At 47.4% G+C, this 24,668-nt stretch overlaps 1 protein-coding gene across 1 annotated transcript in view; it reads left to right on the forward strand.

The window, feature by feature from the left end:
• Positions 1-24,668, forward strand: part of PRDM5 (PR/SET domain 5) — a 135,651-nt gene that overhangs the window by 61,473 nt on the left and 49,510 nt on the right. Inside the window, exons 8-11 of the mRNA XM_032969301.2 lie at positions 488-567; positions 2,798-2,882; positions 9,300-9,457; positions 20,570-20,663. Coding sequence (XP_032825192.1) covers positions 488-567; positions 2,798-2,882; positions 9,300-9,457; positions 20,570-20,663 — 417 coding nt within the window. The remainder of the gene's footprint in view (positions 1-487; positions 568-2,797; positions 2,883-9,299; positions 9,458-20,569; positions 20,664-24,668) is intronic.

Here is a 24,668-nt window from a genome sequence, read left to right on the forward strand (position 1 = left end):
GCGCCGGTGAAGCGGGGCCCGCGCCTGGCCGTTAACGCTTTTCGACGCGCAAATTGCTTGCCGAACCATTTCAGCCAATAAAATAATAAAGGGAAAAAACAAGGAGGAGGAAAAGGAACAGCAACAAAAAACTGAAAACAGACGCACTTGGGAATTGTTGTGAAGTTTTCTCCCGAGCCATCGGCGGCCGTCATGTGGCACGGAAAGGATTTTCGACTTCTGAGAGCCCCGTCTGAGCGCGAGCCCCCCGGCACAACGTATCAATCCGTTTCTTGTGGGCCGAGCCGGCCTTTACAACTGCTCGTAGGATGGGTGCATATCTGACGGCCCCTCCTTCCGAGATATCTCGTGAAGAACGAATCATCCGGGGAATTGGAGGCGTAGGGCATGTATGTATGTACACGCATGCATGCCCCACGTATGTATACTGGTTGGGGAGAGGTGGGCACATGCTGGTGACCGATTGCGCGATGTGTTGTTTCCGCAGGGAGCTCTCGCAAGAGACCGGCCTGCAACATCTGCAACAAGAAGTTTTCCTCTTCAGATATTCTTATGGAGCACAGGAAGGTAATGGATTCATTTGACATATATACGTCGTGTGTGTTGCCCCAGTGCTGGTTTATGGGAATGCACCTCAATAAAGCGGATGCTGCCACAGTGGTGTAATGGTTTGCATGCTGGACTTGCAATTCAGAGGTCGTCGATTCGATTCAACCTCTTAGTGCGGCATGGCGGTGAGATGTTAACTACCTCGGATGGTATACAGGAGGTTGTGGATTCGATCCTGACCCTGATGCCTGCTGTATATTTGGAGTTTGCATGTCTCTCTCTTCCCGTGGTCACGTGGATTTTTCTCTGAGTCCTCTGGTTTTTCCCTCCACATTTATAATCGACACGCCTTCAGGGTATTTGGCTACTATAAATGCCCACTCGACGATAATACACTTTGTTGAGCTTATCATTTGTGGCCAGAACAAAGAGCTATACAGCTCAGTTGGCCGTACCTGGTAAAATAACAAATAGTTTAATATTCTTGGTTCTTTCGGTAAAGTCACGTAGAAGGGAAACAATAAAATAATAAAAATCTAAAACAATACAATTCTCACGACGTTTCGACTGCAACACAAGCAATCATCATCAGGTGTGAAAACCACAGCAAGAAAATTTGAAAAAAGTGGCGAGTTTTTTTAACGTTTATATCACGGAGAGCGATTTGGCAGTTATTCAGATGGACGAGTCCATCTATGTTCGGAAAAGAAGAGGAGGGAGACAAAAATAATGGATGCGGTCTGAAAGCCACCGTAAGCGTGAACAATCAATTAAGACCCGAAATGGTTTATCAAATCCTTCTAATGATTGCTAAACCATAATCCATCTTCTCGGTTGAAATTGTCTCTGTGTTTGTATATGTGGATAGCCTCATGAACGAATCTCTCATGGTAGCCAGATGGCTTGCAAAGAACCTCTGTCTTGGAGAAGTCAATGTCATGTGAACCTACTGAATTATAACAGTGATCTGCCACAGCTGAGGTGTTGGTCCTACTGTGTTTTAGGTCTGCTTTGTGTCCACGAATGCGGTCCGAGACATGTCGTTTGGTTTCTCCAATGTAACTACTACCACAGAGGCAACTTAGTTTGTAGACGCCAGGGTACTGTATGTCCGGATCACGGATTTTATTTAATGTGTTGAATCGGACCTGGATCTTGTGTTTATTCAAGATTTTGGAGATCTTTTTTGTGATCCCCGCAATGTAGGGTAAAGTGATGGTTTTGAAAGGCTCCTCAAGAGGGTCCTTCTTCATGGTTGGAGTGATAGCTTTGCGGATTGTGTAGTCGGAATAACCATTAGCCTTAAGAGCTTGGTGTACGTGCTTGAGTTCACTGGCTATGTGTTCCTGGTCGGATATGCATTGGGCTCTATGGTGCAGAGTCTTGATGAGGGAATTCTTCTGGGATGGATGGTGGTGGGAATCTGATTTCAGGTAAGCATCCGTATGGGTAGCTTTCCTGAAGACAGAGTAGCTCATTGAACTATCAGGTCTCTTTTTAATTAGGACATCCAAAAAAGGTAGCTTGCCATGTTTTTCGACTTTCAAATTTCAACCGAGAAGATGGATTCTGGCTTAGCAATCATAGAGAAGGATTTGATAAACCATTTCGGGTCTTAATTGATTGTCCATGCTTATGGTGGCTTTCAGACCGCATCCATTATTTTCGTCTCCCCCCTCCTCTTTTCCGAACATAGATGGACTTGTCCATCTGAATAACTGCCAAATCGCTCTCCATGGTGCTAACGTTAAAAAAACGTCACTTTTTTCAAATTTTTTTACTGTGGTTTTCACACCTGATAATGATTGCTTGTGTTGCAGTCGAAACGTCGTGAGAATTTAATTGTTTTATATTTTTATTATTTTATTGTTTCCCTTCTACGTAACTTTACCAAAAGAACCAATAATATGAATCCCTGCAGTCACAAAAGCTTTAAATCAAAATAGTTTAATAGTTTAAATTATGTGAGCCCAGTATTTATGCAGGGATAATTTTGCCGACGTGAAAACGAGTGGAAATTCCAGGAACATTTTCCACTTGTCAGGTTCCATCCCGAGAAGTCACAGTATCTGCTCTGGTCACGTCTGTTGAGCCTCTTCTCTGGGTTTGACACGTTGGAATTCTAAACACAAGTCACCGACAAAATGATCTTGCATCTGTTTGGTTTTTTCTTCCTTCTTGAGTATTTATTCACCGATGCATTTTGTTCTTCCCCCACCCCCCCGCCTACCCGTTGCTAACTTTTTAGGTCCATGAGATTTTCGACTGCCAAGATTGCGACAAAAAGTTCATTTCGGCCAATCAGCTGCGTCGGCACATGATCACGCACTCAGGTATGTGACAGAGCCTCTGTTGGGCGGACTTCAAACCAAAATGCCTCGGAAGAAGCATTTAGACCCAGCGAAGTAACCTTTTGAAACCCCGTGCACTTACAAAGGTGTCCTTTTTTTTTGTGTGGGGGGAATTTCGTGTTTTCTTTGGATTTTCGCACTGAAAGCGTCGCCTGTTTGCAGAGTTCTAAGTACGGTTCACGTCAAATTGGCGTTGGCCAAACAAAACAATTCAACGACACAGGTTCGGACTTTACACCACGTGGAAGTAATGGTGCCAAATTCCTGGGGCAAGGTAACAGTCATTTTTGTCAATATTTTGCCCTGTCAGACTCGGGGGGAAAAAATAATAATGTGCAATTTAATGCCGTGTTCTCTCTCTCTCCATTGTTTAATAGTTGTGTTGAGGGTTTATGAAGGTAATTTAGAGTAATTTTTGTATATTTCATGAGCGTTTGGCTTCATTTGACCTGACATCATGGAACTAAGTATAACATCTTTAGTGTATTTAAAGGCTACCCAGTCCGGATCAGTTAGCTTAGACTTGGCGGTAAGAATTCTAGAGGACCGAATGGAAGTCGTGCTTCGTGTGAAGTATTTTTTTAAAGCAATTTTTGAACTCTGGGTAACTCAATAGCTAAGAGCGCGCAGACGACACTTGGAGGAGTGGAAAGCGTTTTAAAGGAACTCTTTCTCTCAATTCCTCCACCCCCCCTCCCACCCCTCGTGGCCCTCAGGTTCATTGAGGGCAGCGTATCTCTCCATCTTGAACTTCCTCGCCTGCTCAATGCTGGGCCACCTTTTAAAGAGAGCAATGTGAGCAGTGAGCGTTTTCTGTGCCTTAAGCCGCGCCCCCCCCCCCCCCATTGCAAAGGGATCGTCCCAGTGCAGCCAGCCTAGAAGTGGGTTCTCACACGTGGTTACCTCGCCGGGGATGTCACCATTAACAGCGTAGAACAACAACAGATCATGGCAAGTGGAGAGAGCTACAACTGAGCGTGTTGTCTTGAGTGGTGTATTGTTATTATGATTTATGTATATATATGTATGTGTGTATGTTGAACTTCTTGTGCACCGTACTTAGCCAACCCTGCTACTCGGATGTGCTGGAGGAGGACAACAAACTAAACACAAAAAGGAGTTTTAAAGAAATTAGTTTTCATTCAGCAGCCTCCGAGTTCTCGATCGAACATTGTACCTGATCCGTGAAATACGCAAGCGTTATAAATTGTGTTCATTGTTACGATTATTATTATTATTGTTACCGCACATCTCGGTGCAAACATTGCATTGGATAACAAAAAGTAGGAACCTGACATTTGACAAAAAACGGGAATATATATTTTTGTATGTCCCGAGAAGACCTTTGGTTTTCCCAGGACAGCTACGTCAACAAGAGGACGATCCTAGGAAAAACCAGGACATCTGGCAACTCGAGTGCCTGCCTATGCCGATCCCTTCCTTTTTGTGTGCTTGCAAATCTATAACTCACGCAACCCTCCGCAAATCCTATTGAGTGGACGCCACGCTGTAGCTTTACGTGAAGCAATTATTTTGCTTGCATGACTTCAGAGTTCTAAGTGAAGCAAAGCTTAAATCACGGCCATTCTGATAAAGTGGGGAGGCCTTCATACGGCAGTGGATTGACAGAGAACTCTAAATTAATGTTATGGTTTTCATTGGCATTTCATCATCTGACAGTTATTATATTTCCACATGGTTCTAAAACGCGTGTGTGTGTATATGTGTATTAGGGGAGCGGTGGTGTAGCGGTTAGCGCGTTGCGTTACGAACCTGGCGACCCAAGTTCGATTCCCGCTCACGGCCAACACCAGTGAAGATTATCTGAACCTGTCCTGGGCCTCCTCCCCTAGGTCGACTCAGCCTCAAATGAGTACCTGGTGCGGTGTGTAAACATCGCCACTAGGAAGACAAAGGCGGTCGGGCGTGGTGCTGGCCACCCACCCCCTCATGTACCATTCCAGCCTTCATAGGTGCTCGCTAACAGCACTTGCCCCTACAGTCTGTTAAGGCTATATGGGGGATCTTTGTCTTTGTATTAGGGGAGTGGTAGTGTAGTGGTTAGCGCGTTGCGTTACGAACCTGGCGACCCAAGTTCGATTCCCGCTCATGGCCAACATCAGTGAAGATTATCTGAACCTGTCCTGGGCCTCCTCCCCTAGGTCGACTCAGCCTCAAATGAGTACCTGGTGCGGTGTGTAAACATTGCTACTAGGGAGACAAAGGCGGTCGGGCGTGGTGCTGGCCACCCACCCCCTCATGTACCGTTCCAGCCTTCATAGGTGCTTGCTAACAGCACTTGCCCCAACAGTATGTTGAGGCTATACGGGGGATCTTTGTCTATGTTTTGTACTAGGGGAGCGGCCGTACTGTGGTTAGACGCCGTGCTACGAAACCGTAGACCCGAGTCCAATTCCCTCTCGTGACCAAAAACACATTTGTCAATGGCTTAAAAAAAAAAGGTACATAGCGGGTGACGTTTCAGGCAGTGGCCTTGTTCACAACACACAGAGAGAGGCCAGAGATGAGCTCTCTGGCTGGCTTCTCGTGTTGTTGTTTATTGTGTTGAGTTTGTTGTTGTTGTTGTGCACCACTGCCAACTCAGCAGTAGCAATAACATCGCTAAATATGACGCTATGCGCCATTTGAGTGGCTGTCACGATGCGTGACACGTGGCTTCGTCATTTGCGATGATCCATTGGAAACGGTCGCGATTGTGTGGCGCGCGATGAGATGCGACGGGGGTCACATCCTCGCTCGCACAGCACGCAAGGCGCAGGGGGCCATATGCGAAACGTAAAAAAACAAACCTAAATATTTACTCAGAAAATATTTACAAGCAGCGACACTCCCCGAATTTATACCACAGCTGTCATGCACATGCACGTGCCAAAAACATCTATGCGGGTATTCGTCATTTATTCGTTTTGCATGCAAGCACACGTGTATTGGACGAAGATCCCTTGTTGGGGAAAGGGCTGTTAGCGAGTAGCACCTATGGAGGCTGCACAGCACATTGGAGGGTGGGTGACAGCCCCACGCCTGGCCACCTTTATCTCTCCGAGTGGCGACGTTTATACACACCGGACCACGTGCTCATTTGAGGCTGAGTCGACGCAGGGAAGGCCCAGGACCGGTTCAGATAATCATCACCGGTATTGGCCGTGAGCGGGAATCGAACTCGGGTCGCCAGGATCGTAAGGCAGCGCGCAAGTTGCTACACTACTGTTCTCGTGTATACACGCACACGCGTGTATACACACATACACACACCCAAATAGAAATACATAAACGCATGCACAGTTGCAACATCCACAATTCACAATGTGTACACACAGATGGCCAAGCTTGCACATGGCATGTAGCCATGTATACACACTGACGTTCTCCATCTGTGTCAGCTATGTTTACATTATGAATATATTTAGTCAAAAATTGAGCTTCCTCTTTGCTATACAGCTGATAGTCACGCACCTGTCCAGGCTGCTCCTGTAGAAATCCAGTACTGTTATTGGATTTTTTGTTTTACCCCTTCTTCATTCGTATTCCGTTTGAAATTTGTACGTTTAAGGTTCTGAGCCATTCCACGGCATCCGGGGCAGCATCTGAATGAAGTCTGCTTGTCTCACCAGAGTAATATTAACGTGATGTTAACTTAAGAGTCTTAGCGTGATTTTCTTCTCAATAAACGATTAAGAGTAGCTCAGAGATATCTCTACAAGCAGGAAGCACACCGCAGTGAAGTAGATCATCAGGTTGGCGTGAGCAAGGGATTGCAGGGCTGCTCATTTGCCTGGGGGCGCCGTGGCAGTCAGATTTTGACTACCTCGCCCGGTATACAGGAGGTTGTGGGTTTGATCCCGACCTTGTCACCTGCTGTATATTTGGAGTTTGCGTGTCTGTCTCTCTCCCCGTGGTCACGTGGATTATTTTCTGGGTCCTCCGGTTTTTCCCTTCACATTTAGAGTCAACATCACGCGTTTAGAGTATTTGGCCGCTATAAATATCCACGTGATAAAAAGCCGCTTCGTTGAGCTATCATTTGCGATAGGCAGGTCGCTTCTGAAAGAGAGCTACTCAGCTCGGTGGGCCTTAGTAAAAACATTTCTTTTTTTGTTCAAAAAACTTCCTTTTCCCAAGCTCTGCAAGCTTGGAGCTCGTTAGCAGGACAGCGTGTGTCAGCGTAACCTTGCCCTGCGTGAACCCGCAGCGTCATAAACAGGCCGGCCCGCTGGGCCCACGTTTCTTCATCTTTTGTTTTTTTCTGCACAGAGCCAGCCCTGGTTGTGAGGGCCGCCCCCCCGCCCCCCCGCCCCCCTCCCCCCCCAAGACGGTCTTGATGTTTGTTTTGTTGTTGTTGTTGTCAAAGGGCAACGCAGCGTGGAACCAACAGGTCGTCTGGTCATTCACCTCCTTGAGTTAGATGGTTCCTCTTCGATTTTAAACCACGTTGACATTTTCACAGATGTAATATTTCGGGCTGCTTTTGTGGCATCTGTACCGTTGCGTTGCTATAACAGGTGCGTGATTTGCTTGCTTTGCGATGTTTCTGTAGTTTGTCAAGAGCCTACTTTTTAGAGCCTATTTTAGGATTTAGATAAACACTGTGGGTCTGTGTCTGTGTGCCTCTGTGTCTATGTGTGTGTGTGCCTTTGTCGACGTCTGCGCTTAGTCTGTTGTCCTTCCCCGCCCCCCGCACACCTCCGATGAGCACGGTTGGCTACGTACGGTGCGAAAGAAGTTCAACATCTACACATACATTCAAACAGCGCACGCTGCCACAGTGGTGTGATGGTCAACACACCGGACTTGCCATCCAGCGTGTTCAATTCCATCTCCCGGTGCGGCATTTGAAACATTGTAACAAGTTCCTAAAATCCCCACTCCCCGCCACCACCACCCATTTCCACCCAGCAGTGTAAACGGGTTCCACCACAGTTAGCTGATCGGCAAGTTGAGTGCCTGCGTGCGGTGGGGTAAAGTGTGGGTACTCCCCCCCCCCTCTTCCAGAAGGGCTCTGTTGGAGGTCTCTGTGCTGGAGGCCTTTCTGCTGCCAGCAGTGGCACGAGGAGGCAATTTGCCGGGCTCCACCTTTACCACGTTCCACACAATCTATAAAATCGGTGACTTTTCGGGAAATGGCTCGTCTTCATAGCACATGAAGAAGGTGCTATTAAAAAGAGGGCCATTGCCTGGAACTTTGTCTATTATATATATTCCATTTAAGGTAGCACGGCGTTATTGTTCTTGATTGTGCTCGTGCATAAACAAAATTATTTCCTTGCCGTTTTTATTACCTCTGCTTTTTTACGATCAAACCAAAGATAACTTTTTTTTTTTACCCGTGTCACCACCGCCTTGTGTTTTCCTCAGACATCGCTCTCTGCCCTGGCTGGGCTGGTCGAATGCAGATGTTTAACAGGACTAAATCCCGACCCTCTTCCCCTGCACACGTGACATGTTTTACGATGCTTCGCTTCATCAGCGGAGCTTTAGATTCCTCCTGATTGCTCTGGCAACAAATGGGACGGTGGGTTAAACGGCCCCATCGTGTCGACAGTCTTGTGTATGTCTGCGTCAGTGTGGGTGGGTTTCATTTTTTTTCATCTTTTCTACGACCGCACGCATTACCTGCAAGAACCGAAGCACGGGTTTTCGAACGATCAGTCACGTTCTATATTTGGAGCTCGCCGAGGGGTCTCGTCGGGGGTGGGAGTTGTGACGCCGGTGGTCGACTCGCTCGCCCCACTTAAACCCCGGCAGACCCGAGTTTTAGGAGTCACCCGCCAACCGCTTAACTTGAGTGGCCGTGGGTAGGTAGGGCAGGCGGCGCGCCAATCGCGCGGTTTTCCAGTTACAATTCTGGTCGGGAGTTGAGTCGGCCCATCATCCCTCTGGTGTTGTTGAAGTGAGGTACCACTGTGAGGGGGAGTCGACAGTGGTTGTCCTACGGAGAGACTCGCCCCCCTCACCAGATTAACGTGGAATCTCCACCGCTGGCTCTTGCGGAGCTTTAAGTGGGAGGCGAGCATGGAAATCGCTTTGACTTTTTAGACTATGAAACCGTATACCAAGTAAACATGGAACGTTGGGTCAACGTTGGTCCAACGGTCACAACCGCTTGCCAACATTGGCCCAACTTTGACTGGTTTACTGGGTAGTCTCACAGTGTTGTTTGTAGTTACAAGCACAAGTTTAACTCTTACGGCAAGAAAAGAGCGTGATTGGATGTGACTGCCATTTGCTCCGTGTGAATGTCGATATATTTTCCACGTTACCCGCGCGGCCGTTGCTAGCCGCGCCGCTTGCTCGACCGCGTGAACTGTAACGAGGTCGCGTGAGCGCGACGCTCTCGTGAACGCTGTAACCGCGAGGTGCGCGATCCCGTGTGGTGGACAGAGAAGCGGCCGTTCAGCTGCGAGGTGTGCGGCAAGTCCTTCAAGCGGCTGGACCAGGTGGCGTCGCACAAGGTGATCCACAGCGTCGACAAGCCCTACACCTGCAAGCTCTGTGGCAAGGGATTCGCACACCGCAACGTCTACAAGAACCACAAGAAGGTACGGGGCATGGGGGGGGGGGGGGGCGGGCGGCACCGCAGGTCCTACCGGTTGTGAGTTTGTTTGATGTTTTTTTTAAAAATTTCACACCGTTACGAAGATCCGTCCCTGGGGACAGACGAAGGTGGAGAGAGACGAGAGTCGTGGCATCCAACGAAGAATAACAAGTCGCCCCAGCTGTCCTCGCCAGCCTGACTAGCATCGGGAACATCTGGGCAACCCCAGCGGAGATGCTCTGCAAATGGCCAAGAGAGTCAACGTGACTTATTTCACAAATGAGCATTGATTCAGTCGGTGCTCACCTCCTGTTCTACTGCCCCCAGTCCCTATGGCTTGAGGTCAATTTATGCATAGGACAGCCACCAGGGCACCGCGGTGGCTAGGAGATGTTAACCCTCTCGCCTGGTATGCAGGAGGTCGTGGGTTCGATCCCGACCCTGACGCCTGTATTTTTGGAGTTTGCGTGTTCTCCCCGTGATCGCGTGGATTTTTTTCCGAGCCCTCCCGTTTTTCCCTCCACATTTAGAAAGGTACGTTCAGACGATTTTGACTGCTATCGTTTTTATGCGACAAGCCACTTCGTTGAGCAATCTTTTGTTGCCAGGTTGCTTCTGACAAAGAGCTACAGGGTTAAGTGGGCCTTACCTGGTAAAAATTAAAATAGTTTAGATTTGTAATTTACCGTTTGACTTCCCCACGATGTGATCCTCATTTGATCAACCCTCGCAAGGATTATAGGCTGAGTTGACCACCCTCCCCCCCCCTTAGCCTGGATTTTTAATTCGCAACTTTACGATTGTGAAGTTGCTCGCTCAACCGCTGAGCCAACGGGCCAGATGCTGTGAGCGCATTTAATAAAGATTTCAGAAGAAGCATTTTGAACATTTGCTGTCCGTTTTTATTTTACCTCCTAAATAATCCGCAACAATGAACGATACTGTCTCACACTAAGCTGATCTTGTCCTGCACATGTTTCTCAGCTGCATCTTAATATGTTCCTCTCTCTCTCTCACCCCTGTGCCTGTCCCTCTGTCTGCGAGTCTCCTATGTGTTTGTGAGTCTCGTACATTCATTCTCCCCATCTGCATTGCACATCACAGAGACGTAGACCCCAGTGGGTGTTCACTTCAGCCAAGTCTCGAAATCCAGCGAAGCGTACATCTGCACAACAGTTTGAATAAATAATACGTGCGCAAGAGAAGGATGTTTTTTTTTTTACTGGAGACTTCTTTTCCCCGTGTCCACTTCACATCTATGGGCCCACGCGCTACGGGGGGGGGGGGGGGGGGTGGGGGGCGCCACTGAAGCGAGCAAAAATAATTCCAGGGCGGCGGGCTCACCTTCAAAGTGAAGTTCCTCAACCTTGTTCCGAAGCCAGCCGCATCGCTCGAGTTACCGGTCCTGAAGCCGCTATCTCATATTCCTGTCGACGGCGAGATTTGTACGATCTTCACGGAGCACCTACGCAGGTTTTATTTTTAATTATCAAAGCCCGTTTTTTCGAGGTTAACTCTGCCTCAATGTCATTGGTCCAAAGGAGATACTGTATCATCGCTTTCCGCGCTGTTTGCTTCTAGGTGCTCATTCTTTCAGCTGCGCTCACAGGAGGTACAAGAGCTTGGCTTGGAAGATAAAAATGTCTTTTTTTCCGAAAATGATGGCCCTCACAATGTGTGAACAATCCACTCTGCCTGAAGTGCCTTGCCTGTGACAATGAAAGCTATATCGCATGGCTACGTCGTGTGGAATGCTGCCGTGGCCCAATAAGTGAGCGCACTGCATTCAGAGTTTATCTCCCGGCGCGGCAATTAAAATAACGGTGCAAGTTTATTAACTCCCATCCCCCACCTTTTTCGATCCAGTGGAATAATTGTTACACCGCAGTTAGTTGATCGTCTGGGTCGTGTGAGGTGGGGTAAAGTGTGGGTACTCCTACCTCTTCCAAAACGTCTAGCGAGTGTGGAACTACTTTTACTACTTGTAACCATCGACGAAAGACGAGTAGTGCATCGCACGCTTTCAGATGCGCTTCTTGCGGCCATCTGGAACCCTCTTCCTTTCAATATTAAGGAAGCCACTGAAGCTGTGCACTATTAAATTTCAATTGAAAACTCATTTCTTTTATAGCTGCTTTTCGCGTTTAGTTTCGTTGCCCTTCCCCCGCATGGTTGTCTGAAAGAGGTCCGACACGCATACGTGCATGTCCCCGCGACCGATCTCATCGTCGGGGTACCCTTGAGGAGGCGCGCGTGACCCCCAGCAACCCGTGCGGGCTTGGGACCTGCAGAGTGGCAGGTCGGGCGGCGTTGCTCCGGTCCCCCCCGAACGATGCCTTCCCTTTGGCTTCCTCGCTTTTCCTTTTTTTTTCTCCTTCCAACCGCTCGCTCAACGGAATCACCGATTCCGAGAGGCTGCTGGCACGTCGTGACGTCCCAGCACCATCGCGGTGTGCCCTTTGTTGGACACCCGCTGGGCACCTGTGAAAAAGAGCTTGGTGGCTCATCAGATTCTGATTCCCACTTTTGTCGGTGTTCGGGAGAGGCTGTCGTTTTGCCAGGGCGTGGAAGAGTAGGCAAGAACACCCCGGGAGCTCTCATCCAGCTAGCGTGGCGCGTCTGGCAGCGGCGGTGTGAACAAGTCGTTGCGGGCTTTCAACCATTACCTTCGCACACGGTGCACTAGTTCGCGAGAATCTGGGTGCTTTATATTCGAACAGCACACGAGCATCAGTTGCCTCGGTTTGCATCTGCATCTTTTGCCAAAGAGCATCCGGCGCGCGAACATGCCCTCCCGGTGGCTACATCCACAGCAGGTGGGCCGCTGGGGAACTGCGGTTGTCCACATGCTGACGGCACGATTCCCTCCACGTGAGTGATTTTTCACCGTCAAGACGAGGCCACCCGATTGTGAAGTGAGAAAAAAAAAAAACGCCGCCTTATCCGTCGCAGAATACGAGCCCCATCTGTGCGCTGTCTTTGGAATCAATCTGTTGTCTAAATGTCCGCCGATTTATATTCATTCGTGCGATTTTAAAACAAAATCTCAAAATGCATCTATTGCTCGAGGCAAGCAAAGAATTTCAGCAGCAGTTTCTGATGTCTATGATAATAACAGAATGCAGTGTATAAGACATACAAGGACAGTGTTTTAGAGCAAAACAAAGGTAAAAATAAACACGTGATTAAATCATCCAACCACATGCTTACATCTCCCAGTCTTAAATAAGGTTAAGGCATATTCTCTGATTGTACCACTCTAGGGTTTTGTCTGCAGCTTTGTGTAAAGGTGACAACTTTTGTGTTCTAACATTACGAGCTCGGCCCATTTTTTTCAGACGGGCCTCCACTACAGGGAACTCAAGATAGCCCCGATACAAATTATTTGGCCTACTCTACTTCTTTAGGCACTTCATCCCACTGCATGCGACCTGCCAATTGACTAACAGTGCTGGGTTGAACGGAGAGGCGGTGGGGTTTTAAGAATCTTGCACATTACGTCAACCGCCCCTCCGGGAGATCGAACCAGCGACTGACCTCTGGATTGCAATTCCAGTAGCGTGCCAACCATTACGGTGCCGTGGTGCCGAGATGGCGAGATGTTAACTCCCTCGGCTGGTATGCGAGCAGAACTCTCGATCGATAGCCCCCGCTGCCTCGCCGGGAAATTTGTTCTCGTAAAAGCCGTGGGGGTGATCCCAGCCTCTCTTTCCACTAGAAAAACCGAGCCGTGCCGGGCACTTGTTGAGCCAGCCTGGCGTGGCTCAGAAGGAGCCCGGGTTGTTCTTTTGGCTGTAGAAGTCGTGCCATCACATGGTTATGCCGCTTACGTCATAGTGTAATGGACAGATATAATTGACTATCGACTGTACTTTTTTATTTTACCAAGTAAGAACCACTGAGCTATATAGCTCTTTTTCAGAAGCCACCTGACTATCAAAAATTATAGCTCAATGAAGTGGCTTATCACGTGTTAATCTACAGTAGCCAAATACTCTATAAACGCACGTTGATTCTAAATCTGGAGGGAAAAATTGGAGGACCCCGAGAAAAATACACGCGACCATGGGGAGAGAGACGCAAACTCCAAATATGCAGGTGTCAGGGTTGGGATCGAACCCATGATCTCCTGCATACCAGTCGTTGTCGTGAACATCTCACCACCGTGATGCCCCCTGACGTCATTATCCCCGCCTCTGGCCCTGCTTGCTCCAGAACCAGATTCAGACGTTGTGTGAGGCCAGTGTCGTACGGTGGTGTTACGGGTAGCACAGAGGTCACCGGTTCCATTCAATCTCCCGGCGCGGCAGTTGAAACAATGGGGAAAGATTCTAATATCTTGATAAACTCTAAAAATAGTTTTAAAGGTCAACTTCTGTGTCACCGAGCCAGTTTCACAGCCGAATAATCTACCCGAGGAACTATTGACCCAGACTCTAAAACTTGCAGATGAATGGTTCACGAACATTAGTTAGGAAATAAATGATTGAACCCCGGATTAGCGCACCACTCTTCGTTCAAAGCTTATCTGTGAGCGATACACTCCACACACAGCAGGAGCTGGAACCATAAGTCACCCATCTCATTGAATCGTGAGACAAGATAACTCAAGGTTGGCTGTGAAGCTGTACTCTATCAGGAGCAGTCTATTTGTGCCGGGCACAAACATTCGTGCTCAATTTATTATCCTTATAATTATCTCCGCGTACGCACATCGCCAAGATGGATGAAGAAACTTGATAGTATATTTTTTCTGGCTGGATCTTCTTCACATTCAAGCTCTGCTTCTGAGAGGCAACCTTGTGTTTTGTCCTCTCCCTTTGACGTATACTCCTTGTCGCCGTCTCTCTAAGACACCGCTGCCAAATGAGTTTTTTTCATCCGCCCTTCTCTCCAGATGTCCTCTCTCCTCGCGATCTCTTCTGCTTGACCTCTGAGATAGTGTCGCCAGCCTATTCCTCCCGTCTTCGAAGGAACACATCTGCTTGCTTTAAATTCTATTCTGTTTATTTCTTGTGCTATTGCTATCTATCCCGAGCTATATTATCTCACGGCAGGATATTTGAAATAGCCTTTGAAAATTATCGTGTGGTCCCTCGCTAAAAGATGGAATGTAAAAAACGTCACAGTTGCTGGATTTATAAAACCACATTGTTTTGTAACTAAATAAAATAAGCAGACAATACGGCTGCAGCCCATTGGCCGCACGGCCCTCTGGAAGTGCGGCTTTTTACTCGTTTATCTCCGGGTCCTCCAGTTTTCCACTCCTCATTTGGAAGCGACGTGTTTAGAATATTTGGGTGGCTATACATTTCTACGTGATAAGCCACTTTGTTGAGCTATCACTTCTGGCCAGATCCCTTCTGAATAAAGAGTTATATAGCTCAGTGGGCCTAACCTGGTAAAATAAAAAAAAATGGTTTTAAATGTTTTTTCCCTGTCAGCATCATTGCCTTAATTAAAAACAAACCCAGGACCTATTTCGGCATTCAGGTGTATCATCAGCAGAGTTATCTCTGCTCAAACAATTGCTGGTGAACTTCCCAATGTCTTCTTGATTTGAAGCTTTCGTGACTGCAGGAATCAATGTCTTGTAACTTACCGGTGACTTGTAATTGTGTTTGCAGTGACTTGGTTTGTTGTGCATTTTAACACGTAGGCTTACGCGACCGATATCATCCATAAAAGAGGTTTTTGGGTTAGATCGCGTAAACATAAACGTGTTGTTAAACCCGCCACCACCAGAAACAGCCAATTAGTAAGGTTTGTCACGTGAACAAGACATGCCAATTAGTCACTAGTTCAGCACACCGGTGTGTTGGAGAGTAATCCCACGACGACATTTACAATTCGAGTTTGACGTTGTGCCGGTAATTACAACCAGCCTCATCAATTCTGACTGTCAACAGATATTTTACAACCGAAACTTGAATAATCAATTATTTTTTTACGCCATCTGGCCATCTGATCTTCATGAAGGTTGATTAATTGTTCAAGGTAGTTTTAATTTCTTTTGGAAGTAATTATCCAATTAACGGTTAATTTGTATTCTGGCCTCAATTACAATATTTTGATTATATGTGGATTCTCTTTCAATGAACAAAAACGTTGGCAAATTAGATGCCTGCGTTTTATTTTTAATATACGTAATAGCACTCATGCTGTCTGTGTAATTGTGACAGCGTGAAGGTACAACTTTTCTGCTGCTTACCACCCATATACCTGTGGCATCTGTTAACCATTTCAAAAGCTTAATTTGTTAAAAAAAAAGAAAATTGCAATCAAACTGTCGCAAAACGCTGTCTCGGCCGTGATCGACTTCCAAACTTATTTTCAGCAAAACCTTACATTGGTAATAATCATAAAAAGTAGTTTAAAGTTCAGTTTATAGTTCATGTTATATTCCCTTTCGTGCAGTGTCCTCGGTCGCATAGAGCGAGGCGTTGTCTTTGCATTCAGCCGCAATCTTCATGCCAACTACTGCTTCTGTCACCGCACTTGCATCAGAGCTCAGTATTAACGCGGTGGATGGTTCGCTAGCCTCGCCCGCTCGGCAATTTACCGTGGTAAAAATACGGAAAAGCTCATCGGACACTGTAAAGGGGACAGGGAAGAAGACCCCAATGGAATCGTTTGTAGTCATAAATTGGCAAGTTTGTTCACGTGACATCTTTGTTCATAATATTATGAATCGCATTATGTTCATAAAACGTCTTTCTACACCACAAAGCACACAGACAAAACGTTGGCAATGTGGAGGAATTTTTTTTGGAGCTAATTGAGAACCAAGAATTGCTAATCGTAACATTGGTGGCAAAATCCAAATCCGCGTCAAAAGCTCGCCAGCGTGGTCATTGTGCGCTGCGTCAGAACCTTATTGCCACGTTTGAAAGCCACCCACAGCGATATTGTGAAGCCATGTTCTTATTGTTTCCACGAGTGTGGCGACCGAGGGAAAGAGCTCAGAGCGGACAGTGGGAGACTATCGGGGCAGGGCGTGGAGGTCGCTGCGTGTCTACCGTGCAGCAGCAGCAGCTGCGGAATCTGGTGGACAGTAGACAACGTTGGTGAGGTGCGGTGGTGGCTTAGGCCTATGTGGCATCTTGATCTTGTATTGTGAGTGTGCGTGGGGAGCGGTGGTGTAGCGGTTAGCGCGCTGCGCTACGAACCCAGCGACTCGAGTTCGATTCCCGCTCACGGCCAACACCGGTGACGATTATCTGATCCAGTCCTGGGACTCCCCTAAGTCGATTCTGCCTCAATTGAGTACATGGTGCGGTGTCTAAACATCGTCACTTGGGAGATAAAAGTGACCCGGCGTGGTGTTGGCCACCCACCCCCTCGTGTGCCGTGCCAGCCTTCATAGGTGCTCGCTAACAGCACTTGCCCCAACAGCTTGTTAAGGCTATACGGGTGGGGTCTTTGTCTTTGTGGCCAAATCAGCTTCATCAGCTCGGGTACAAAACCAAGATGAACCGTTGCATCAGGAGACAGTGGAGAGATGGTGTATAACTTTGGGAGGTCTTCATTCAGCAATGGATAGTTCGCGGAGAATGATGATGATTGATGATATATGTAGCCTCTCGCTCATACGTGACTGGTTGCTCAGGTCTTCCTCGCAAACACAAATCCAACCTCTTCACGTAGCCGCATATTCCACAGTTTCCAGCGAGTCAGAAATGTGGCATTGTGCCGTTACGTGTCGCCGTCCCTCTACTACGAGGTGAGAACCAAGTAAGGTGTCGTGAGCACGTTGTTCAATTTTTTTTGTAATAATTGATGTAGATTTGAAGTTTTCGCAACACAAGCTTCCCACCTGATGCCGGACGCTTGTGTTGCGCCCGAAACGTCGTGATTTAATTTAGTTATTTTCATTTTATTATTTTCATTATTATTATTCATATACGTGACTTTACCAAAAGAACCAAAGAGTTTAATTGATGTAGTTTAGTGACGTGTCATTTTACGTAAAAATGTGCAGGTTCTACGTATTGGTGAGCAGTTTTGTGGCCTTGTTTGGTCAGTCTCTGCTTTGCCATGTTATTAGAGGAAGGGTTTTTGGTGTGAAGACCACTTAGTGTGTCTGTATAGCATGGCTTAGCCAGGGGACGCTGCTGTCTCGATGTCCTGGTCAGCCACGTGAAACCCTCCTGTTGCACCACATGCCTTTGGTCAAGTGGCAGGAATTTCACAAATGCCTCGATACAATTTGTGTAAAGCAAACACAGCTTGAATGCAAACCACCGTTTTTTTTGTATGTGTCTTAGTTGGAACAGCAACACCATATGGTTACCGTGGCTATGTGGTTAATTTAAAGCCACAAACTGAAGTAGTCACACAATGGGCATTCAAGCAGCCACATTATCTTTACAGCAACGTAAACCAGACTCTGCAGGGATTTAAGACAACTGTCAGAGCAGCTGACTTACCCCTAAAACCTTGAATTGTCCGGACAACATTGCTTGGGATTTGAAATCTGCGAGTGCTATGTGTTCGAGAAGCCCTTGTTTACCAGTGCAGGGAGGAGGGGTTTCTCTGGGGATTCAGATGCCATGTCCCATTTTCTTCATCCTTTTCAGCAACAGCACAGCAACCAAAGCATACGGCAAGTGGGGAGACAGCGAGCATATCAACATAACCCACTGCATTCCCCATCAGTGGTATAAAAATATGAGGCTCAATCCTTCCAATGTTTGTGTCCAGGGAAGAAAAAAACGGTGTATATTTTTTACACCTCCCATCAGCCACAGGACCTTCTGAGAGTGCATAATTTCGGCCAGCATCAGGCTTAAAACACAAGCAAACTCCGGACCGGAATCGACATTCAACGTGTTCATCAGCAGAGCCATTGGCGATGAACTGCCGGACGCTCTTGGGCAACGGCCCTCTCTGTTAGACATGGCTGCTGGTTCGTTAGGCGACAAAAAAACCCCAACACGGTACGCAGCACGATTATTTTGCGACGATAAAATTAGAGAAGAGCTGGCGCGACGGATGGGGGTGGTGGGGAGGGAGAAAGATACCACGTGATAATAGCAGGAGAGGAGAGAGACGAGGAAAGGTTAACTTCACTCCACGTGGAAGTTGAGACCAAAACCGCCCTGGAAAACCAACGCTGCGCTCCCGTTTGGGGTGCGGCGTCGTTCTGTTGGAGGGAGGGATCTGCTCAAGGGGTCCCGTCGTGAGTGGAGGGCCGCGTCTCATCATTATCTCTCCGCCGTGGAGAGGACGCAGCCCCTCGCTGCTGCAATTAACCCTTTACCATCGTTCCAAGACGTCTGCAAGTTGTAGAGTGGGTTTCCTGTTCACCGCTGAATCCTGGACAGCGCAAGCGGCTCAGCGTTAATTTTATTTCGGGAGGCGTAGTAACGCCGTTGCTTTTGAATACATTTTACTCAACCGCAGAGAGCTGTAGTGACACGACCGCACTCTATGATAGCACGCGCCAAACTGTGCTACACATCCTCCCGCGTGGCCTTGTGGGAGCCTCGGTACCATTAAAGTGATTTTCTTTTCTTCTTTCTTCCGAATCCGTTCGGATGACGTGCGTGTACGTCAGAGTTTTTCTTTGGAGGAACGGAACCGTAAGAACAACATCGACGTACACATATGTCATTGGAATGGGAATCGGTTAAGCAATCGCCAGTATAAATGTAAATCCTTATTATTGGCTTGAATAATGATACCAATAATACCCAGTCGTTTATCAGTCCACTGCTAGAAGAATTTCCTCCCACACCTTGTCGATCATGAGTCTTGTTCCACCATACTTCACCACGCTGGTCAGTATGTGCGTTCGAGATGAGGGTGCTCAGAATCTGTTCAGATATCACTCGCTGCTGTTTTGAGCCATGGCCGGGAATCAAACTAAGCGCAGTGCACTAACCACTCCATCAGCGCTCACCTCCCCCACCCCCCTTGCTTTACAAAAGTGAAACTAAAGTCTAACCCAGAACATTGGTGAGTGCAGGAAACGTTCTATCTGGCTAATGTAGCGTCAACAAATACAGCTAAGGGCTCCGTTTCATCGACAAAACAAACGAACAATTGGTCAGTTAACTGTAGAGCTCTGCCAGACCACTGTGTGCCAGCAGCGTGTGATTACGTGGGTGAGAGAACATGTGCAGGTTTAATGACATCATTCAATATGTTAAGAGAAGCAGGACATGTCATGACTAGAAGGATTGGAATGTGGAGCGATGAAATCAGTTCGTGCGCAGGTGCTGCGTGGATTGTTACGACGCGTGATCGTAAGCGCCTGGGAAGGGCCTTTATCCAGTAGTGGATTGATGATGATTTAATTATGCGCGGCGAACACTGGACCAGTGTTTTTTTTTTACTTTACTTGAGTCTCGTCAGCAGCGTGCAACTATGTTGAAAACTAAAAAAAACGATTATCTTACCAGGTAAGGCCCACTGAGCTATATAGCTCTTTTTCAGAAGCGACATGGCCACAACTAATCGCTCAGCAAAGCAGCTTATCATGTCGACATTTGTAGCAGCCAAGTACTCTAAACGCGTGTTTCTAAATGTGGAGGGAAACAACGGAGAAAAATCCACACAACCATGGAGAACTTGCAAACTCCAAATTTACAGGCGTCAGAGTTGGGATCGAACCCATGACCTTGTGTGTGCCAGGCGAGGTAGTTAACATCTCGCCACCATGGCACCCCAGTAATAAACAACATGAACAATTATGAAAACCTCTTCGCGGTTTTTCGGTAATAATTTTTTTTTACGAAGTATATTTACGTGTTTTTTCATGAATTAAATAACGTGATGTTTTTACCGACAATTATTTTGAGCACGTACATATGTTGAACAGCTTTCCCAGTAAATACCTGTGGCATCTATAATTGTCAGTACACTCAGTCAGCAGGGCGCATATTTGATGGCGACCGCAACTGACAACCACTATTGCATTCCTTGCACGCGTGTACGGTTGTACATCGTTTCAACCGCTGTACCTCCGATTAGCACGGTTGGCTACGTACGGTGCGAAATAATTTCAATATACGTACGGACGTGACCACGCCATTTGTTCCGACTTATTTTACAAAATGTTTTTTATTTGTCCGCTGTTTTTTTTTATTTACCTCTCCACGTTCCCGGCAAGACGCATTCGGAGGAGCGGCCCTTCCAGTGCGAGGAATGCAAGGCCCTCTTCCGCACGCCCTTCTCCCTGCAGCGGCATCTTCTCATCCACAACAGTGAGATCGCAGCCGCACTCCCCACAGACACACATGCATCGCTGCCCAGCAGCAGGGCATTCGGAGATTATGCCCAGCTATTCTATTCTTGTGTATGGCAAACTGATGAGCAGCTAAATACCCAATGTCGAGGTTTGTTAGCCACGACGAGAGGGCTTCAGGAGAGAGTCCGTGTTGTTTTGCTATTCCTCCTTCTCCGTTGAAGGAGCGCAGGCTACAGTGGGTTTTCTATATGGCCCAGAGTTTGGGTTGAATGGCTACAATCGAACTGTGGCTTGTGTCTTAATTTTTTTCATTTATGAAGGAGATGCGCTTATCGGCTTGTTGATGTTCTGATGTGGACCATGGTCACAGCAGAAACTAGCTTTACAAAGTGAAGACACAGTCATGTGGCCAGAGCTGTTGCAGTGAGTTGTTAACTCGCTCGCCTGGTATACAGGAGGTTGTGGGTTCGATCCCGACCCTGACACCTGTGTATTTGGAGTTTGCATGTCTCTTTCTCCCCATGGTTGAGTGGATATTTCTCCAGGTCCTCCGTTTTTTCCCTCCACATTTAGAATCAACATGCGCTTAGAATATTTGGCTGCTATACATTTCCACATGATGACCAACTTCGTTTAGCTATCATTTGTGGCCAGGTCGCTTCTGAAAAAAGGCTACATAAGGCTCCAGTGGGCCTTACCTGGTAAAATAAAATAAAAATTGTGATAGTCAGTTTGTGCACACATGAAGAATGCCTTAACAATGATGGAGTGTCAATATTGCAGAGCCTGTGCGTTTTCATTGCCTCTGTGATAGTGGAATGTATGAGCGCCCATGCTCGTGAGCAATACGAAGCACTGTAAGGCATTGTGTCCACACGGATTAACTCAAAATGCTTTGATACATTCACTTAATAACGTTGAGTGAATGCACTGAAAACTCTTGATACATTGACTTCAAAGCGACTTTCACTTCAAAGAAAATTTTGACTTCAAAGCACTTTTTTTTTTAAATAGTTGCATGCCTTATTAGTGTAGTTGCTTGTGTAGGGGCATGTTTGTGTTCATATAAACATAGTTTATAGTGGTGTCTCGCATATGCCCAACTATTTCGAGCATCCGAAAGAGGGATGTTCGAGACTTTATTCGATGTGGCCTGTACGTGAAAGGACATCGCACAAAATGACGTCCTGGCTAAGTGTCGTTTTTCTGCAGCTGCACTGATCGCCTGGAACTCTGTCCCACTGTGCGGACGCAACACCATCCACTTAAATATAAATGACATCTCTGGCACACAATCGCATTTCAGTCATTCCTCGCCACCCATAAATATGATCGATGACCAGGGTTATGCTCTTGGTCCCATGCATATCTTATAACAAATCACGCTCAACGTACCCAATCTCGTGGGATCTGAGACGCTAAGCAGGTTTAAGCCTGGATAGTACTTGGGCGGGTGGATCACGAGGGCTTGCCGGGTGTCGTAGGTGATCAGGAAATTGCAGTGTTGGGTGTCACCTCCTCCTGCGCATGCGATTCCTCCAGTTACTCCGATTCCATATCCTCCCACGACTTCAGTAAAATAGCAGCCGCTCCTCGTATCCTTGAGTACACTTTCTCCACATTCCTACGCAGTGTTTGAGGCTTAGCTTTCTTGGAGGACGTAATAACATCACCGTGATGCCTTTCATCTGACTGACATAATTTATCTTACCTTAAGGGCAACCATCGCCCCCCCCCCCCCCACTTTTTTCAAAATTAACCTGCAGCGTCAGTGTAAAAGTTTGGCTTAATCAGTTGCTTCCTGACAAAGTTATTCTGGATCGAATAATAGCCTGCAATGCTGGGTAATAAGCTCAGTGCGAGTGACTGTAAATTGCCCGTAGCAACGGAATTCTAACGATGTTCGCCGTTCTCTCGTTAATCACGGTCGGTCCATGTGGTTGTGGAGTAGCATCTGCAGGGATTTACCGACACCCATCCCCGTGCCCTTCTCTGGGTCTTGCCTTTATAAACGCAATTAACCTATAAATCTGCAGCCAAATCAGATATTCTTGGCACCCGTTTCTTCCCGATGTATCTCTTCCCCTCCGTCCCCCGGGTGAAATCATCTACAGCTGCAATATTGTGTTACAAATGCTCCGCGAATGACGCTTAACTCAGTCTCTCCTTGGCATCAGCCACCATCGCTCTCTCTCTCTCTCTCCCCCCGTGTCTAAGGGCTCCTTGATGCTGCATTTAAAACAAACCTCCACAAGTAAACATAAATAATAAATTTACATCAGCTTATCATGCGTATTCATCTGTTACGACCGAGGCTTTAACCAGCCGCGTGGCTCCAGCGGCAGAGCGAAGCGGCTCGTAATCGGAAGGTTGCGAGTTCAACTCCTGGTTGGGTGTTGCCGTCGGTCCCATCATCCCTTCGGAGTCAATTCGGTGAATATGCACGTGTGTACGTTTGAACTTTTCTCACACCGTATGTAGGCCATCCGTGCCAATCGGAGGTGCACATACCACAGTGCGGAAGTGGTTGTTAACCTTTACTGCAGCTTTGCACCCCTTTGGTTCTGAATCGTTGAAACAATAAATCATTTGAATAAACGTAGAGGTTCGATGTAACAACGTAGTTGTACTTACGTGCTCCTGCCTAACTTGTGTTTCGATGATTTACCTTCTAAAACCAAATCTGACACGCCTAGCACCCCCAGAAAGGGCATCTCGCATCCACAGGGGGCGGGTGTACCCCAGGTTAGGATTCACTGCCCTATGGATGAGGCTCGACCCGGTGACAAGGAATGCGGAGTTTCCACCACCACCTCATGGTTGTAAACGGGAGATGATGAGCGCCATTGCTTTCAATGCTCATTTGAGCGGGAAGTGACTTTGACTGGACGCTAGGCTGGGACATCGCAGTCGGGAGCTGGGGGGGGCTAGCGGAGTTGTCTGCTCGCCGTGCATCGTTCACGCGGCTTCGTTTCTCACCACTGAATGTCTTTCCGGGTCGCTGGTTTTACTGGGGTCGGCACGTTCACGAGCAGCCACCGCTGTGAGTGAGAGGTACACTCAGCGGTATACTGGACGCGGTGTGCTGGGTGCGGAAATATTTGTCCGAGCCACAGACGCAGCTGAAATGAAGCCCTCATTTCTAGAGGACATGTTGACCGGAAAACTGTTGGAAGAGGACAAACAAGCAAACAAGGAGTCAACACGGCACTTTTATGCACAATAATCCTTTAAATTGATTTATTATTTCAACGATTTTTTTTTTTGCAATTAGCCTCAAGAGCAGATTTTTTTTTTTCACTCGAAGTGCGTTTGCCAACCGTCGTTTTTACATTCGCCCATCAATGGAGTTCCTCAGTATTCGGAGAAACAGACCGGTCTCTTTCTAACGAGTCCTGCCGAGTGCTCCCTGAGTGAAGGGGGATATTTACGAGGCGGTCGGTCGGCTCGGGTGACTAATTTGTGCGCGTCGCGTCGCAAGTGATCCGCCGCCACCACCGCCACCACCGCCGCCACGGTCGTGAGGTTTTCATCATCATCATCATCGTCGTCGTCATCAACCTTGGTCGATCTACTTCTGGATGAAAGCCTCCCTCCCCGTAGCCGTCGCCACTTCTCACGGTCCTGCAATGCGGCGATCCATCGAGCGTCGACGCACGAGATGTTTTCATCGCGCCAGGGAAAATCATTTATAACATGTTGCTTTAAAAAACAATTTGATTTATCCTTTCACTCCTCTGGGGTCTTTTTTGACGTCTAGGCTCAAGGTGAACGTAGCTCAGACAGCTGCAGATGCAGCCTGGAGGTTGCAGGATAGCAGTGCTTTGTCACTTAAGGAACATTTAACAGTGTGCTGCTGCCTCTTGCTGCCAGACTGGCAAATTGATGTATTTATTTGCTCTCTTGCTTTGGGAGTTGGGAGGTACAAAAATGAAGGAGTTTGTGTATTTAAAGTTTCAAGTTTATTTTGTTTAACCAGGTGAGAACTCAAGAGACCAGGAACGAGTTTCATTTTAAAGTC

Source organism: Petromyzon marinus, chromosome 41, assembly GCF_048934315.1.
Source record: "Petromyzon marinus isolate PM22_M1 ecotype Great Lakes invasive population chromosome 41, UKy_Petmar_22M1.pri1.0, whole genome shotgun sequence".
Lineage (NCBI taxonomy): Eukaryota > Metazoa > Chordata > Hyperoartia > Petromyzontiformes > Petromyzontidae > Petromyzon > Petromyzon marinus.